The following is a 17,405-nucleotide window of genomic DNA, read 5'->3' on the forward strand; positions in this document are numbered from 1 at the left end:
TTTTAGTCGGTGCGGATTTGGCGCGAAAAATATTTCAGGATCTCCGTAACAACCCTGCAATTACATATGAGTCATTGGATGGCGCGCTTCTTATGTAGTGAGTTTTCAAAAAAGATTAACGATTGCGCTAGAAAATACTATTACTATCATTTAGCTTTTTTTGAGCCTATGTCGTAAATGGGATCCCAGTCGCGAAAATAAGTGTTTACCCTGTTATTTATATGCACCAATTAACATTGCATTTTTCGTATGTTATGTGAGACATACTTTACACAGCTAATGCCGATAGATTGTGCAACGTTGTTTACAAATAATCATGAAAGAAGATTCCCTATCGGAGCGCCTGTCAATTTATGAGGCACGGCAGACTAGTTAGCCACATCATTTGCAAAGCTAGAAAATGCCATTTTCTACACCCCAATGCAATTCGAATACGTTATCATTTCTGGGACTTTTTTGTGCTACGTAGGCAAAAAGGACGTGTGACGACGATGTTTGCAAGAACCGGTAATCAATGAACGTTTTGTTATAAGAGTTGTGTTGTCTGCTGTGGTGTGATTTACGGAATCGATTGTAGTGCTGATCCAATAATTGCTCTTCCTGATAACGCCGGAATATTCATAGCCGTTCATAGCAATAATAGTTGTTCTCCTTGTTCACAGTTGCGGAATTGAATCGAAACCAAGTCATCATAAGCGGCCGAATCCAATCACGTTCTTCACTTAGTATCAAGTTTTCATTTTATTAGTTTCCTTTTGTTATTATTTTTGCCTTGTTTTGACGCACTACCCCAGCCAACGGGCGGATTTCGGTTGGGGTCCTTCTGTCAGTAACAAAGCGTCACCAGCCACCCCGCAGAGAGGGAGCAGCTGTAGCGTAAGAGCCTTCTACTACGATTTCCAACCCCCTCCAACAGACACCGCAAAAGTATGGCAAGTAGTCCACGAGCCGGTGGCGGTGCACAGCGACCGAATGGCGCCACACAGAACAAAATCTGCCAGTTCAAGCTGGTCCTGCTGGGCGAGTCGGCCGTTGGAAAGTCCTCGTTAGTATTACGTTTCGTCAAAGGACAGTTTCATGAGTACCAGGAGAGTACGATCGGTGCTGCCTTCCTCACGCAAACAGTTTGTATCGACGACACGACGGTGAAATTCGAGATCTGGGACACTGCTGGACAGGAACGGTAAGGGCAATAGTGATTCGATTAGAATTTCTCTCTTTTTGCATTTAAGCATTAATTTGTTTTATATGATTTATCGTTCCATAATAAAACAGAACTTGACTTTTTTTTATTGCGATTGTAGTTTACTAAAATCCTCATTTCTCAACATTCCAGATACCACAGTCTCGCCCCAATGTACTACCGAGGTGCTCAGGCAGCAATTGTTGTCTACGATATTCAGAATCAAGATAGTTTTGCACGTGCTAAAACGTGGGTTAAAGAGCTTCAGCGACAGGTATTTCAACTTTCCGCATGGATCTGGTTTCGTAAATTAAAAAAACTCGTTTCAAATCGTAGGCATCGCCGAATATTGTGATTGCGCTGGCCGGTAACAAAGCCGATCTCGCCAACAAACGCATGGTTGACTACGAGGAGGCTAAGCAATACGCGGACGAGAACGGACTTCTGTTCATGGAGACGTCGGCCAAAACCGCCGTGAATGTTAACGACATTTTCCTTGCAATAGGTAAGTGAACGTAATTTGAACAAAAACAGCTGTTCTGTTTGCCCTTTCTATACTTCGTTGCTATTTGCTGTTTATGAATCACTCACAAAGTTGACCGGTCGTTTGTCGTGTCGTCCATCGTAGTGAATGGGAAGAAAAGCTGACATTGGAACTAGTTAGTAATTGGTTTATCGAATTGCACCACTCCTCTATGTGAGAAAAATATAAATGATGTGGCCCTACGAAAGGTTTCCGTTCCGATCGATTTTCATATGAGGTATGCCTTTTGGTGAAAAATTTCATCTCTAGTGCTGCTTTTGCTTATCGATTTGCTGAACCCAACGTCACCACGGGTATTCCTTTCGATGCGATTACAGCGAGGAAGCCGAATGGAATGCGTTTTACGACGTGCACATAAATATGGTTGTTTTTGTTTTCCTTTACTAGCTACTCGATATAACCACACCAATTGCTATTCGTTGTGTTTTGTCTGCTATTTACACGCGATACCTATGCGTATCGTGTTATGTTGTTGGAAGACACTTTATTAATGCGATCTTTTGTACTCTGCGATTTTAGCCTTGTTTTTGTTAAAAAAAATCCTCAGCCAACGAACTTTCCAAGTGCTCATTGGTGGCACAGCATTAGACGAGTATCCCGAAGAAACCGGCGTTCCCCAAGGGTCGGTCCTAGCGGTGACGTTTTTCCTTATCGCTATGGACGGGGTTTTCAGCGTTCTACCTACGAACGTGTATATATTCGTACAATGCCGACGACATTCTCTAAGTCGTGATCGGTAAAATGCCTGGAAGGACCAGGATTAAAACTCAGGCGGCTGTAAGTACCATTTATCGCTGGGCTTCATCCGTCGGTTTTGTAATGAACGCCATTAAGTGTGTCCGGGAACACGTCTTCAGTGGCCGGCACCAGTTAGCAGGGCCCTCCATAAAGCTCGGAACGGAAGTTATTCCCAACTGGGAGATCGTCCGGATGCTTGGAGTCGATATCGATCTAAAACTAACGTTTCTGCCGCACTTTTGGGTGGTGAAAATAGCATCAGCTTTATAAAAATCCTTGCGAAAAACACCATACCAACAATAGAAGCATCAGACTAAAAGTTGACTATTATCGACAGTCGTTTGCTTTATGGTCTCGAACTAAGGACTATTTCTCGCGTAACATATGGCTACGGCTTATAAACCAAAACCATGATTTTTGATTTTCTGGCATAAACGATTGCTTGGTAAATAATTCTTCATCCTAGGTAAAACTCCGTACTTGATATCTCCTAAGAAACACATTTATTGCTATTTTGAGTGAACGTCTCATGAACCATTTGCACCATAGTGGTTTTTAAGTCCTTTGTTGGCGCCCTCAACTACCATGCGGAATGTTTGCTTTGGTTTTTAGGCCATTCACTTTATATTGTTTATTTAGAAAAACTAGCTCCAAATTATTTTAAAATGTATATTCTTACTAGGTTTTCGATATATCGCATAGCAGAACTGCTCTGGCTAACAAATCCGATGGTGTTACTAGCTTTGAGCAAACGGCTTAAAAACCAGACGTGTTTCCAGTAATGCGAGTAAACGGCGCGATTTTTGTTTTAGCTGAAATTTTGTAGATTTCGAATGGTTTTTCAATTAATCTTTATCTGTTGTTATAATATACCCATTTACGTATAGCATTGACATGGTTTTGGCAATGAAATGAGTTTCTACTTCAATTAATGAATTAAATTAGTCATAGAAAACTTGAACCTCATTTTTCTCGGTTCAGCATTGTTGGTTTTTCGGCCCTAATCATATGTTGCTCGAGATTTGGTGTATTGAGAGGACACTTTTACATAACGATATTACACAGTCAGATTGCTCAATTTCGATGGAGTTTGCTTTATCGTAGATTATAATTCACTATCAATCAACTGTAATTTTTGAAAAGAGATAAAACAGTTTAAATACAACAAAATGGCGCCTATTGTCAAAGGTTATCGAATTTCGCGTAAACATAAGCTTCCCAACAGATTTTTTTTATAAGCTAAAAAGGTTAAAATATTTCAAACTTCCATTTACTTCTACTATATTCTATAGGAATATAGTGGAAGTAAATGGAAATTTGAAATATTTTAACCTTGTGGAAGTTTGAAATATTTTAACCTTGTAACATTTTCCCCTAAGACGCTCAATATTAATTATTTCACTAAATTGACAGTTTGTAAGAAAATTATAAATCGGCATGTCAACAAAATCATTAAGAAGATCGGCAATAAGCACAATGTCAATTATTTGTCGATATCTAGAAACAGTAGAGCCTGTGGCAGCCCGAAAATGGAGTATAAACGGTTGGATTGGAGCTGTTGAAAATTCAATAAATTGAGATTGTTATTAATAATGCTGTCCAATGAGCAGCTCGAAGTAGCTCGAAGTTGTTCCCGTCCTGCTCGTTCTTTTTTGTCAACAAATGGGCATGAGCAGGACAGGGAGAAACTTCGAGCTACTTCAAGCTCTCATTGGACAGCACTAATATCTCAAATGTCTGAGCTAGAATTGTTTCGTTGATAATTGGATTTCATTTCTAGAAGGTCAGACAATGGGTCGTATGAATAAAAAGTAGCAAAACTCAGCACTTGTAGTATCTACTCAAAAATAAAGTCCACAGAGAAAACTACATGTTTGATATGAATAAAAACATTTTCGAACTTATGGCATATGCTACATTCGAACATAGCCTTTACTACAGTTTACTACACGGAGAAACGTCAAAACAAAATAGACCCCATGATGACGATGATGATATCATCATTTTTTTGCGGCTAATCAACAAAAGACATGTCTGTTTTGTTTGTTTTCCCTAAATTGGACTTCTATTTTAAAAAACAAAAGGCGATTCACTTCGATTCTGATGAATAACCTGCATCTAAAAATGAGTAGCACCGTCCAAAGCAGACTACTATAAATCAGTAGTGAATACTCTTCTAATTCATACCGAATCAGTTGTTTGTAGTATGTCCGAAATGTGTAGTATGTAATGAAAAGTCTCTGTTATTCATACAACATGTTCCACAAGTGACGTTTAGTACTGAAAATATAGTAAAGTTGAACTTACTACTTTTTATTCATACGACCCAAAATATTCATCGAAAAGAAAACAGATTTCGAAAAAGAGTAATGGTTTAAAAAACATCGAAAATACAAAGTGTCCTCTTTAAAAACTAAACAGTCCTTAACGTGTCATGCCTACCGGAATCTCTTTGACACTTTGACACTCTCTACGTCCGGTTAGCCTCTAGCCTGCTTCCGTTTACCCACGCTGAAGCAGCATTCGTTTATGCCGGCACTCTTCCCTTCCGGCATTGGGTTCTGATGGCCATCTGCCGCAAAGCCTCCTATTTTGCGGCTGTCACTTAGAGAGAATCCAGGATCCCTCTCCTCGATGAGGCTGACCGAATATTGAGAATTGTGGCTGGCACCGGTCTCCCCCAGTGGCGTGGGTCCAAAAGGGCAAAGGGCTGGCTGATGCCTCCCATTAACATTGACCGCACCATCGCCTCCCGGTTCAAAAGAGGAGAATATACAGATGAAGTTAGAAGATCCGTTTTGCAACTCCGAAATAGCGAGATTCGGTGCACCGACGGATTTGTCTCCAGCCGCGTGGAGTCGACTTCGGAGTCTGTGGCCCAACCTGGTCAAATTGGAAAGTCTAGCTCGCCAGTGTAACATATTTTCCGACGAAGCCGCGGAATCCGCCAATGTGATTTCTGCCCTACAAAGTAAGACACCAAAACACTCCTGGATCCAGGGAATTCTTGCAGGTATGATCCCCGGTACCACCTTTGCCTGGATTCCCGGCTACTGCGGCATTAAGGGAAACACCGAAGCCAATGCCCTGGCCAGTGTCGGATACCAGAGGCCACCTGCTCTGTGTCGCTGCCCGACGTTAAAAAAATGTACTAAGAGCGTCGTCGGCCAGGACTGGGCTCGGATTTGGAGCAATAACAGAGGACTTTTCTTAAGGAAAATCAAAGGATCCATCGGCCCTTGATCCTGCCTCTCAAAAAGAACAGCAAATCATATCGAGACTCCGGTCCCGCTGTGACTTGCAAATTGGAAAATAACGTAGAACACTACGTTTGCAGATGGCCCAAGTACGACCATCCTCGAAATCTGTATGGGATTCCAGGTAGTATTCGTGACGCACTGGCGGACGATGGTGCTTCGATGGCTGCCCTTGTCTGCTATCTTAAGGATGCTGTTCTTGGTCTATACTTTCAAATATGATCCTTGGGCACCCCGAATACTCTACTTCGAGGATAACTCCTTTTGCCGAAAGTGAATGGGCCTTCTATGGATATAAGTACCATCCCCCTCCCCCCATTGACAACCCCTCGCTGTTCAGCTGGAGAGGCTGAGATCCATCCTTAATAAGGCAGTGAACACCACCGGAGAACAACGCATTATTTTCTGAAACCATTCGAGACAGTCGGATTCATCGTAGAAGCAGAGCATCGACAATAACGGAAGTAAAAGAATAACAATTATTATCAATGAACTGTTAAACTGCACGGTCGCGTCGCATCGCGCCGTCGCATTTACTCTGGCTTCACCCTAAGTCAATATTGGATGGCGCGAGTGGTCAAGCAGGTGGCAAGAAGTTCCCAACGTTTTTCGAGACGGCGTCCAAGGATGATCATAATTGGTCCAAAATAGCCCACTCCATATTAAGTAAGCGGACGAGCATATGCAGCCATACGCGGTAAAGGCAGGTCACCCATAGCTGGTGGTTGGGGACGTGTCCGATGGATTAACTGCATCTGGTTGTACAAACGGTAATAGTAAATGTTGAATTTTCGTTTCCTTGCTTGTCACTTCGTCACTGTCACTTCGTCAGAGTAGGATTCAATTTGTGCGATCCTGTACACATAATTTTCACCCGTCTTTAGTTTACAATTCGACAACGATCCAAAGGTCGTTTTTCGGGGTGTCGAAGTCATTGTATTCTTAATAAACCGGAACACGTATGCGGTACGACGAAAAAGCGGAATCCATTTTTACACCCTCTATACCAATTGGAGCGAGCCCACATTGTGGTAATCGATGATTGACTCCAAGAAATTGATGTGGACGTAATTTTTCTGAGCTATCGATGTGTTGTTTCGCCTTCCATTCTTCATCAGAGTTTTGTAAAAAATCCGACCCAAAGAACTACCGACTTGTTCTTCTCATGTTCGGAACTCGTTTCCACTTTGTACCCTCATCTGCAACATTGTTCTTCGTTTGAATCTACCGCCATTCACTAACGTCTGAAGTTTCATTCTGAAAGCGACAAACTGGCTATATCGTCGATGATTAGAGTTGAGCTAGCTAATAACATCGCTTGAATCGGTCTAAAAAAATCGTCGAGTAATCCTTATAGACCAAAGAGTGAGCTATGTTATTCGCAAATCTGACTCCGATAACGCTGGCTTGTAACTCCGAACGCGGAATAGATAAGAATTTGATTGGTGCCACATGAGTCTTCGATCCTACGAGTGCTGTTTCGATGGCAAGCCTCTTATTAAACCGCAGATAAACTGGGATCAGTACAAAAGGCCGAATCACAAAAGGCCTAAATTGTTTTAGCATACCACAAAAGGCCGAAATCCCAGAAGGTCGAATCACGAAAGGCGGAATGATACAAAAGGCCGAACCTTAAAAGGCCGAATCATTACAAAAGATTCAACCAAGAGAACTTGAAATACTTACTTAAAAATTAACGTTTACTCTCTTTACTGCTGTCCCATAAAGAAAAACTTGTCCACGTGCTTTGCAACTACTAGCAGCGATCTAATTAATCTTATTCAGTTGAGGTATTTAACGTGAGTTCAACGTCGAGGTTCAATCTTTCAATTGAAAGAAGTTGTATGACGGTGTTTACAGGGTCCATTTGAATCATCGAATATTGCATAATAAATCAATCTTTATTGCAGTAATAAAAGGATGAACTTAGTACATATTATAAATATTAGGCTAGCACTTCAAAGTAACTGAGTAATCCAAAAGATTTCTTTTTTTCATTCTTTGTTATTGTAGTAAACTAATCATCATCAACAGTAGTATTAGGAAGAGACAAATTCTAAAATCTGATGCAAGAGTGGTCGAGTTGAAGTCCACCGGATTCATGGCTCAGAGAATCGATTCGCCGATTTGGATTAATGTACGAGTGGTGCGCAATGATGAAAGATGAATGATGTGTGTTCTTGCCTGTTGTTTGCCTTCTTTGCCTCTCGGGGAATGTAAGGTTGATTTCAAAACAGAGAGAAAATAAAAAAATTGAGTAACTTTGCTTTGAGACTGCTTTGAGAATAGGTCGTATGTGCAAACGAGAGATTCTCTTTGGTCACGCTCTCTTTCGCTAATATATCGGCTAGTTTAGCATGTTTTGCTACATTTCCACTTCATCATGATAGACAAAGCTATTGTTTTTGGATATCTGCAAGAAATTCGAAGTAAACTTTTGTTGTTGTTTTTTTTTATAGTTTCGTAATAATCAAAAAAGAATAGATCCAAAGAGAGACTCTCTTTTGCACATACGACCTATTTTCAAAGCACTCTAGAGTTAAAAAAAACATCACCTTCATCCAGTGCGGCCGAATATTTACAACTGCACGTACCTATGCATTGCTTGGCAGCACTGTGTTAACAAAAATACATGTGCACGATTTCATTTAATGCAGGGTAGGGTTTCTCACCCCATTCCCGGCCTAACATGCGCACGACTGCATTATTTAATTGATATTTATGACTAGGGGCAACTTTTCTGAATTTTGTGGGCCGTGTAATATTGCGATGGGGTTCACCTCTGCTTCAAAAATAGTTATTCTTGCTAAACACCGCTTGAAAAAGCTTTTATTTGATTTAAATTAACATGGTGCAGCACTCATTTCAGTCATAGGAGATTGCTTATCCGGCATACCCAAAATCTCCTCGGCATACGCAATATTTTACTCAATCTCTCAACATCTTACTCTCATTCTCTCTCCCGGGACGGTAGAAAATGCGACGTAAACAAAAATATGCACGTTCCACGACAACAAGATGCCAGATGGTATTATTCATAATCATTTTTATTTGGTTGAGAAGATATATTTACTCATCCAAATTTCTTCCAAACACTTAAAAACAATATCTTTTCCACCTTTTGAAATCGAGAGAATTATAAATAACATTTTTAGCGTCAACGTATTAGACAGTTTTCCTATTAACGATGAAGGATTATCTTCATACTAAAATAAGACTTATGGCCTTTTGGCAGCACTGTACAGCTAGAAGTTCTTGGGCCGAGGTGATTTTTTGTTCGGTTTGAGGATACATTTTTAAATGTATTCCAATATGTTCATATAAAATCTAGTGATACGAACAATTACAAAAGATTAAAGTGCGTGAGTTTAGCATTATTGTGTGGTGATAAACAGCCTGAAGCAATGGTTGGATCGAGCACTGTGACGATTTTCAGGTAGGTGTTTATTTGATGATACCGTTTTGTAAAAGTGGAAAGAATCACTTCGGCTCAGTGGTGTTGCAACGAAGAGCAAAAGTTTGAAATCTACATTTTTATTTTCTATAATTGGATCGATTAGGAGTGAAATAAATGGTTGAAAAATATTGAGTATTGTGCGAGATAAATAGGAGACTTTTTTAAAATGATCAATCATAAACCTACGGCTACTAAACAGTATAAATCATTAGCTTTCTGTGCAGTGAGCCGGGAATGGGGTCCATAGGCCCAAGTAGTGATTTACCCTACTTACTACAGTACTTGCATCGACGCTTATTATGGTTTGGTGGATTAGCCTAGGATTTACAGTTACTTCAATAAAGATTGATATATATTGGATTGATATATAAAGGACTGTCAATTTGGGACCCCTAAAGTGTCCACGTGGTATTTAGACAGCCCTTGATCAGATTCCAAGTAATCTATCCCAATGGAATGCAGGTTCATTCGATTTTGACAACACAGTATTTTCAACTCGTTTGTATTTTCTTTCAAATTTATTTTATACTATTTCAACTAATATATTGTATTCCTTATTTCAGGTAAAAAATTGCCTAAAAACGAGGGTACTGGACCGCAGCAAAATATAAGACCTACCCAGAATGAACAGAGTCGGCAAAATAGCAGCTGCTGCAGCAAGTGATGTCGTTCAGCTGGTAAGCATTCAACAGCTAATTGTCTAATTGCAAAAAGTTTAATTCTTACCACATTCTATTCTAACATTCTTTCAGCAATATTTTTGTTAATTGTAACAAATAACGAAAACGGTTTAAGGAAATTTGTCATTATGATGGTAGGAAATAAGACCGATTCCAAATTAGTTATGCTATACCAAGAACAACAGTAAAAATGAAAAAAAATCATCAAGCTCTGCAACCTTAACAAATATACACAAAACAGAAAACACATAGTGAAATCAAATCAGCAAAAATTCTTTCAGAAATATACATTTTAAGAAACACAGTCTAACTGTAATGTCAGTCATTGGCAAAACAAAAGAAAACATTTCGACACAACACAGAACCAGACTAGAAAAATCCACACAAAAGAACACAACTAAATATAGAGCATCTTCATTATATGTTCAATGAAGGTAAATGCAGAATAAGAACCGTTAGTTGAACCGATTAACAGCAAGACCGGAAAAAGTTTATGAATATAACTATATTATTAGGAATTAAAAATCCCAAAAATAGTGCAACTCATTTAAAAAGAAAGCAACACACTAATCCTCACTTACAGAAAGCAACCCCCTTTTTTCGTATAGTTTTATTACAGTTTAGTCTTTTATTTTCCGCTTCTTTTGTGGATACAGATTGATGTGTTATTATTGTCTCCCCCTTCCTCTAATGTAAATCTTAGTGGGAATATATTTATTGCTAAAATACAAATCTTGAATATATGAATATATTTAATAAAGCAAAATACAATATCCAAAAGCAACGGAAACCGCAAGGTAGGGAAACAAATAGTGTTTACCAACTATGAGGGCAAGAAGAGGTGGCAACCGATTTCCGTCACATAGGACGCAAATACAAAAAAAAAGCGAGCAATTTTCGAACACGATGATGCGAGCATAAGTCGCAGGCATCAGTTGGTGGGTACATTTGTTACATAGAGACCGATTGCTGGGTGCTTATTCCGAATGGTCATTTTGTCGAACAGTCCGGTTACAATGTTGAAAGTGACAGAAAGATAAACATATTGTTTCCTAGTTTATCATAATTGTTTTCATCGTGTTTTTGAACGTTTTCAAATGCCCTCCCTTTTATGCAATTTTTTCGTTTGGAATTGAAAATGTTTTATTTTTTACTGATTTAAGTTTTTTTAACAATATTAATATATGGTTGGCTGCCACCGCTGTTTAATAATATTTTTCACCAATTCCATTTCGCTTATCTCATTATAGGTATTTCAATTAAAAATAAATCAATTCTGTGGAGCATTCTCTATCTCATGCTACATTATTTTGATTCCATTTATTGTTTTATTGTGCGACATTACATTTTATTTGCACATTTTATATGAAGCAGCTCTTTCCAATCATTTCTATAATGAATATTAAGCACATTCGACTTGCAGACCATTCGACATAAAAACCCTAATAGCCGGACGACACACAACATACCCATTATGTTAAAGAAGGTTCCCTTATTGTTGATTTTTCCTCTAGAATATTTTATTTTTAATAATTATTATTGCATACGTATAAATACAGTGATACAAATGTATGAAATCATAAATAATAGTGGCGTACAGTTTAGAACAAAAGAAACTAACCATGCAAAGCAGTTGATTTAAACAAAATGAAACAAAAATAGTGCTACTAAACTATAGATTCCATAGCTTCTCTTGTATTGTATTCAAATGAAGTGATTTAAATTTTAACTTTATCGCTCCCTGTGTCTAACCAATAAGAATTGTGATTTTTCTGGCCGTCCTGAATTTCCACCTAATATGGCCTCAATTTGACACTGCAAACACCATTGTAGTTTGTATCAAAATTAGTATGAAAAAGACATCTTTTACAATAATGTATTGCACGAAATCTCCTATCAGTGCTTATTGAAATAACTTGATAGCTTGGTTATATAGAAAAGTGAAGGAAAATGTGTGTTTCTAATCATACTTTTTTTTATCAACGATATTCGAGGATATTAGTTGAACGCGTGAAAGAATTTAATTTTAATTTAAGGGAGCAATTAAAATTAAAATTTAAATCACTTTAATAGACATCAATCATTCTTATCTAAGTTCTTTTATGCAGCATTTAAAAACGATTGTGCTGCTTTACTTGTAATATCGTTCATGCGGTGCAACGATATGATGTAAAAAGCACAACCATCTGTATAAACACCCGTCACGTACATCTGACTGAATATGAATCTATTTTCTCACGATTCTAAATTTTGACCCTTTCAAAATCGAACAAAACACCGCTTCTTGCATACCTTAGGTAATCTACGGAAATTATTGAAATCAAAACTCAAGCGATATCAAATATGTGTGATTACATGAGTTGATAAGAAGATTTTTCCCTTGATATATTTCTGTGAACGAGAGAATGTTGATCAAATATTTATTTTTTCAGTTTCAAACAACGGATCGCTTTGAAGTCGATGTGTAAATTAAAAACGATTTTTATGTGAAGTAAAGTTCATTTCTATTTCCAAAATTTGAAATGAGAGATATTTTTCTATGTTATATTTCGCCTATTCTGTGTAGTGATGAAACAGTAAAACGGTAAAACAAAATCAGTGTAATATCTGAAAAAGAACAAAAAACCTAAACATATAAAACCAGCAGAATCGATAAATGAAGTGGGGAAAGAAAAAGATATAAACCAGTTCGAGCATGTAATAACCGACATTCCTTTTTTAAAAATCGAATTGAATTAGTAAAATGAAAAGCAGTACACATTGAAGGCGAGGAATAAATTTAATTGGTGACACTGTGAAGAAAGTAAAGGTCAATAAAGCAACATTTGAACGAGGTAAATGAAAATTGTAAATCCAAAACAATTCAAATCATTCCCTTGGATAGAACAAAAAAGAACCTGCCTGAACGAAAAAGTAGCGGTCATGATCCTTCTAATATATGACGATAAAATATGCGTAAACATTTGTAGAGGACTATTTTCCGATTCTTTGGACGACGTTTATTTTCTCTGACTCCGTTAATGACGGTAACGAGACGTTACTTGACTTGACGGGGTATAGCTCGTTAGGCATGATGGACGTTAGGCATAAAATGATCCAAAGAACAGCCCATGACATAAAGAAGACAGAATTATGCCTAACAACCATTATGCCTAACGTCCGTTATGGCTGTCGTCCATCATCCATCCTAACATACGTATGCCTAACTTCCTTAAGCCTAACGTCGCAAACACGGAGTTGGTTTTGTATATTTCATCTAAAAGCAAACTTGGGCATTAGAAGAAAAACTTAAAGTTGAATACATTTATTCAAATAAATGAATGCTTCGATATTCTATTCTATGCTTGCGTTATAAAACATAATTCATGACATATTGAAATCACAATAATCTAGTAACAGCACAAACCGGATCTAGAAACCCTCACACACAACATGTAACAGCCCCACGTTACTATTATTTTATACAAACATAAAAATACTCAATCAACATGAAACAAATAACAAATTAAAATAATGCATGTTCTCTCCTGGAGCCCTGAGAGAGACTGCTAGGTGGTGCCCACTACGGGAAATGACGAGGTTTCATATGAGATTTTTGTCCATCAGCCAAATCCTGCAAACATATTTTTATTGCGTATTGCGCATTCTGTCTACAGCAGTTAGTTTGCTGTATTCATAGCTGAGCCTTTGTATTTGGGCACCTCGAATCAATTAATGCCATTTGGCATCAACATTCGATGTCTGTGTCTGGAACAAACTTGGGACAAATCACAACTAAATATTTTATTGCCTATTTTCAGACTTCTCTCTTGAGTCCAGACATGTTTTATTTTGTTCGAATAGTTGTAAATATTCAATCGAGTCTGTATCGTTTGTGCTATATTGTGTCTGTTTTATTTGTTGTTTCTGTGTCTGGACCCAAGATGAAAGCCTGAAAGTAGGCAATAAAATGTTTAGTTTTGATTTCTCCCAAGTTTGTTCCAGACACAAACATCGAATCGTTGATGCCAAATGGCATTAATTGATTCGAGGTGCCCAAAAAGGATAAGAATCCTGTACAAAGGCTCAGCTATGAATACAGTAAGCTAATTGCTTTAGACAAAAAGCGTAATACGCAATAAAAATATACATGCGGGATTCGGCTGATGGACCAAAATCTCATATGAAACCTCGGCATTTCCCGTAATGGGCACCAGGAGAGAACGTGCATTATTTTAAATTATTATTTAATTCATGTTGCTTGAGCATGTTTATGTTTGTTTAAAATAAAGTTGTTACACTGGCGCCCAACGTGAGGCAAGGCTCGATTCGGTTGGTTCGTGTGTGATTCATTTGATTTTTTGCGAGAATCATTTGTAATCCATCTTAATGTAGGATCAACAGAGTTAGTTTAGTGTAGCAAAGAATCTGATTATAGGACAATTTGCCAAGACTCGTTGGCGTTCAGGCAACTTTTGGTAGGATTCGCTACCGTTATTAAGATTTAGAATAGATTTAGTTTTTTGAGATTTGTGGCTTAGGTCAAGTTTTCAGTCTGTTAGTCCTCTAGTCAGATTTTTCGTCACTAGCTGACTTAAGAATTTTTCATGAATCGGTTCTTCGATTCATGAAAAATTCTGTGCTGTTGGATAAGGTTGTGTTGCGGTTGGGTTTATTAAGTTCAAATAGTTGTAAATATTCGATCGAGTCTGTATCGTTTGTGCTATATTGTGTCTGTTTTATTTGTTGATTCAGTGTCTGGACTCAAAAGAGAAGCAATAAATAGGCAATAAAAAGTTTATATGTACTTTGTCCCAATTTTGGTCCAGACACAGACATCGAATCGTTGATGCCAAATGGCATTAATTGATTCGAGGTGCCTAAATAGGATAAGAATCCTATACAAAGGCTCAGCAATGAATACAACAAACTAATTGCTGTAGACAAAAAGCGCAATACACAATAAAAATATATTTGCGGGATTTGGCTGATGGACCAAAATCTCATATGAAATCTCGTCATTTCCCGTAGTGGGCACCACCAAGCCGTCTCTCTCAGGGTACCAGGAGAGAATATGCATTATTTTAATTTGTTATTTGTTTCATGTTGATTGAGTATTTTTATGTTTGAATAAAATAATAGTAACGTGGGGCTGTTACACTGGCTGATACAAACTGATACAGACTCGATCGAATATTTACAACTATTCGAATAAAAGTGGTCGGATTCAATATTCGCACTGCGGTAAGTGCGTACGTTCGTGATTTCGGAGAAGAATTTACCGTCGATTAGAACGTGGTCGATTTGGTTTTCCGTTACTTGATTAGGTGATTTCCATGTGGCCTTGTGGATATTCTTGCGGGGAAGAAAGTGCTTTGGTTTGGACTACCATTCCGCGGGAGGCTGCAAAGTTTATGCATCGTTGGCCGTTGTCGTTCGATACGGTATGCAGACTATCCGGTCCGATGACCGGTCTATACATTTCCTCCCTTCCTACCTGAGCGTTCATGTCACCGATGACGATTTTGACGTCCCGCAGTGGACATCCATCGTATGTCTGCTCCAGCTGCGCATAGAACGCTTCTTTCTCATCGTCGGATCTCCCTTCGTGTGGGCAGTGTACGTTGATGATGCTATAGTTGAAGAAACGGCCTTTTATTCTCAGCTTGCACATCCTTGCGTTGATTGGCTGCCACCCAATCACGCGTTGGCGCATCTTTCCCAGCACTATGAAGCCGGTTCCCAGCTCGTTGGTGGTGCCACAGCTTTGGTAGAAGGTAGCCGCTCGATGCCCGCTTTTCCACACTTTCTGTCCTGTCCAGCAGATTTCCTGCAGCGCTACGACATCGAAGTTGCGGGGATGTAATTCATCGTAGATTATCCTTTCGCATCCTTCAAAGTCTAGCGACTTGCAGTTCCATGTTCCAAGCTTCCAATCGTGATCCTTTATTCGTCGCCTAGGTCGTTGCCGATTGTATCGAGTCGTATTATCTTCTATGTCTTTCGTAATGGTTGTTTTTAAAGGCGGCTTATTGGGCCTGCGCAAACCTCCTGTCTCGTCGGAGGGCCGTCGTGTCAGGGCTGTTTATCGTCCCACCTAACACCAGGACTTGGGCTTGTGCGCTTTGAGCGGCACACGGTCGCTTTGGCGGAGCCTAATTGCGGATACATGCAGCTTTTTATAGCGGGACCGTGTCATGAACTCTTGGGAAAACAAAACAAGAACTGTATCGAAACCGATACTTTATTACTCCTCAATAGTAATGGAGTAATTCTACATGCACTTAAACACTAAGGATACGGGGAATGCTCCAATAGATCTAATAGCTGGTCGCAGTGGCACACACGAACAGGAAATTTAAAAAAAAGTTTAGCTCGATCGATGATTCTAACCTCTCGTCAACGAGCCGAGAGTACCCGAGTCGTGCACGTGTAACTCATGCAAAGCTTCCTAGCCAGAACCTCAACCAGCCTCAGGTGTCGCATCGTCGCCCATCTCGTCGTAGAGGAAAACTCATCGAATACATCGGCGTGGCGTTAAATGTAAAGGGTATCGGAAACAAGATCAGTGATCACTGTAAACCAGAAAATAAACTCAAAGGCTGAAACAAATCCCGGGTTAGGTAAAGAATGGATTATGAAGTAAATTGCTAGGCCGGAACAAATATGAATTCCTTTTTTTGTCCTGTTAGTCTTTCGGTAGCGAATGGGGTGGGAAAAAAATGTATCAGTTTTATGAAAGAATTTTCTAAGAAAGCTCGATTTTTTTCTGAATTCCGCCCTCAATTAATAAAAAAATAAATGCTAATAACTTCGCCGGGCAAACACTAATATTTTTGCGTTTTTCAGCACAGCATTCTGTATTAAATTCTTATAGATTTGAATGAGTATCAAACTGCCGGTGGACGCATAATTGTCCCATGTATATAGGGAATCCCAGAAAACTTGGGACAATTATGCGTCCGCCGGCAGCATAGTTCTTCATCGTAAATTGTGCCGCCTAACTGTAAATCACTGTTTTTGGATGTTTCTGCATACATTTTTGCATATAAACTTCCAACAAGCTTAGCACCGCCCAGACGTTGACCAATTTGGCTGAAATTTTGTCCAGAGCATATACCGAACCGAATAAGAAGGCTGCCCATCGAAAAAAATACTAATTTGAGCCCCCCTTGTTCGAGAGTGGACTGTATTTAAAAAACTCAACATAGGCGGACCGACGGAACTCTCTGGGAAAACCAACCACGAAGTTCGGATACCGGATAAAGAAGTCCTTTGCTTAGTTTAAAACAATATATTTACACTAATTACATTTCTTTGTTATCGAATTCACTTCAAGCTTATTATATGTAACAAGTCTAAACGAGTTGAAGGCACGGCGTACAGTGATGGCGTCTTCCTTCTCGGTTGGAAAAAACCATCGCGTATTCTTCTTTGGTGCGCTCCTTGCGCGCTCGTTTCGTGCTGCTGCGTTGTGGTTGCGTTGAAGGATGCATCCTTCGTGCAGCTGCGTGTTGTTAGACAAAGAGCAGCAGACTGTCGTTGAACGATACACTCACAAAATATT

General features: G+C 38.9%; 1 protein-coding gene across 6 annotated transcripts in view; it reads left to right on the forward strand.

Annotated features, from left to right (window-relative positions):
* Positions 1 to 10,986, forward strand: part of LOC134213795 (ras-related protein Rab-5B) — a 46,805-nt gene extending 35,819 nt beyond the window's left edge. For all 6 annotated transcript variants that reach the window (XM_062693124.1, XM_062693126.1, XM_062693129.1 and 3 more), the window contains exons 2-6: positions 663 to 1,183; positions 1,337 to 1,457; positions 1,520 to 1,688; positions 9,743 to 9,856; positions 9,932 to 10,986. In XM_062693124.1, coding sequence (XP_062549108.1) covers positions 930 to 1,183; positions 1,337 to 1,457; positions 1,520 to 1,688; positions 9,743 to 9,843 — 645 coding nt within the window. In that variant the 5' untranslated portion in view covers positions 663 to 929 and the 3' untranslated portion in view covers positions 9,844 to 9,856; positions 9,932 to 10,986. The remainder of the gene's footprint in view (positions 1 to 662; positions 1,184 to 1,336; positions 1,458 to 1,519; positions 1,689 to 9,742; positions 9,857 to 9,931) is intronic.
* The last annotated feature ends 6,419 nt before the right edge of the window (positions 10,987 to 17,405 follow it).

The sequence above is a fragment of the Armigeres subalbatus genome, chromosome 2 (assembly GCF_024139115.2).
Source record: "Armigeres subalbatus isolate Guangzhou_Male chromosome 2, GZ_Asu_2, whole genome shotgun sequence".
Taxonomy (NCBI): domain Eukaryota; kingdom Metazoa; phylum Arthropoda; class Insecta; order Diptera; family Culicidae; genus Armigeres; species Armigeres subalbatus.